Here is a 2007-nt window from a genome sequence, read left to right on the forward strand (position 1 = left end):
TCGGTTTTGGAATCGTACACTAGACGTGTCACTCGGACAAGGTGATCCGAGCCTTTCTGACAGATACCACTCAGCTTGAAAGGTGGTGCAGGGAAATCCATAGTGGTTTTCCGAATTAAATGCCGCGGGACTGTTCAGCTGTTACCGCAGTTGAAATTACGATTTCAACAAAATTGCCTTTGTCGTTGAGCCATCTCTTGGGCTTGAATTGGAGGCAGTCGGCACCCCAGATGGTTCCTATCCGACCCATGCCATAGGAGTGGTAAGTCACCCGAGTGCCTTTTCGCACAAAAGTCCCGTCTGGCAAGACGTCGTCGTGCAGAGCGTGCTTGGAGTCGAGGGGCACTGGCGGGTAAAGCCTCATGGATTCGCAGATTGCAGCGTGCAGATACTTCATTCTCTGCAGCTATTCGTAGGAAAATACAAGGACTGCGGACGGTTTAATATTTTCTGCGTCTTCTTATGTTCTTAGAGCGACGAGATCGGTTATTTCTTTATATATATCTTCCTCGACTTCGGGATGACATGACAAGAGCCAGAAAAACCATGTTAACGCTGCGGAGGTGCTGTCTCTGCCCGCAAAGATAAAACTTATGATCATGTCTCGGTGAAATTCGTCTGAACAGAAGCCCTCCTGGACGCTGTCCAGATCGTTGGTGTCGGTGAGTGACATGAATATTGAAAGGAGATCATCCTCGCGCTCCTGTTTCTTTGAATGACTCGCTGTGTCAGTGTTGCGGCAAATCTCAATTCTCCGACTCTTGATGATGCCCATGGCGAACTCGTGCACGACCCGAATAGCCTCGGAAAGCCGTTTCTCCGATCCGATGTTGAGCATCTGCTTGACCTTCCAGAGAATCTGAATCGGCACGGAGGACCTCTCGGAGGTCAGCTTCGCTGCCGTGTCGAAGGCCCGCGCCACTTCTGACACCGGAAGCGACGCCTCCAGGCATACGAGATCGATCCGAACGCAACCCGGCAAATAGTATTGAATGCAAATCGCTGCAGCATATCCTGCAAATCCAACGTGCTTCCACTATCACTTGCATCGTGTAGAACCGGAAGAAGTCTATCTGTAGCCTCTTCCAAGACTTTCACAATGAAATTATGTAGAGACCGGGAATTGAAGTGGTGGCTGGCAGCCTTCCGCTGCAGCCGCCACGCATCACCATCGGCATTGAAGATCCCCTTGCCCAGCAGATCTTGGAGAATGGCAATGAAAGGCTTGCCCTTGGGATAATTTTCGAACCGCGTCTTGAGAATGTGCTCAACATTTTCAGGATTGGCGGTCACCACCGTCTTAATTCCACCCAGTCGTTCTACCAGAATGGTCTGCGTGGGGGAATTGGCCAGCATCTAGGCGTACCATTCTATGTACCTCTTGCCATTTTTCCAGAAAGAAAATAGCGAACCCACGATCGGACATCGCTGGCGTCCATAAACCTTCATCAGACTCCGGCTGCATAAAAATTCTGTCCGGCATAAAGAAAGCCCATAAAGCAACAGCCCCACAGTAACTGCCAGGACTTGGATTTGCACATAAAGGGCAAAATTCCTCCATTTCTGCTCTTGGGTTGCAAATACAGAGAGCACATATAAATACACTGGGCTCATAAACAGCCCAGAAAGAGTGTTCCCATTATGCATGCCATTAAAGCATGAATTACACGTGCGTTTTGTAGCCAATTGGTGGTACGTTCATATCCAATTCCCTCACTGCCGTCCTTTCCAACATCCTGTGAATGTTAATCGGCACCGTCATTTGCACTCCCACGTCACCGTCATATTCAAGGGTAATGGCTCACCGTCATATCCAATTTCCTCCAAGTATGGTGATGATTCCAATCCGGCCCTGTTAGTAAATGGCAACCTTTTCTTCTTTCACTTCCCACCAAATTAGCTCCTTGCTAAACGCTAACAATCGCTTCGCACGTGATTATGGTTATGGGCACCATCATATACATTTTGGAAGTATCCATTTATCTTCCAAAATGGTGCTGGAATTTT

General features: G+C 48.5%; 1 protein-coding gene across 1 annotated transcript; it reads right to left on the reverse strand.

Moving 5' to 3' along the window:
• Window positions 1-460: 460 nt before the first annotated feature.
• On the reverse strand, window positions 461-1762 carry LOC149155233 (cytochrome P450 94B1-like). The gene is made up of 4 exons (XM_089444366.1): window positions 1668-1762; window positions 1379-1568; window positions 1044-1332; window positions 461-1002 (listed from the first exon to the last, which is right to left on the reverse strand). The coding sequence occupies exons 1-4, from the start codon at window positions 1760-1762 to the stop codon at window positions 461-463; spliced, it is 1116 nt and encodes a 371-aa protein (XP_089300492.1).
• Window positions 1763-2007: the final 245 nt, after the last annotated feature.

This window comes from Pinus tabuliformis, chromosome 9 (assembly GCF_031772625.1).
Source record: "Pinus tabuliformis cultivar Carrire ecotype Pingquan chromosome 9, CPIR1, whole genome shotgun sequence".
NCBI classification, from domain to species: Eukaryota; Viridiplantae; Streptophyta; class Pinopsida; order Pinales; family Pinaceae; genus Pinus; species Pinus tabuliformis.

Bases quoted from the DNA above. Each gene is read 5' to 3' on its own strand.
- LOC149155233 (XM_089444366.1), bottom strand. From the start codon at position 1,762: ATGACGGTGCCGATTAACATTCACAGGATGTTGGAAAGGACGGCAGTG. The intron at 1,333-1,378 runs GTACATAGAATG...TCCCCCACGCAG, and splicing joins TTCTGGAAAAATGGCAAGAG to ACCATTCTGGTAGAACGACT. The intron at 1,003-1,043 runs GTGATAGTGGAA...GATATGCTGCAG, and splicing joins TCCGGTTCTACACGATGCAA to CGATTTGCATTCAATACTAT.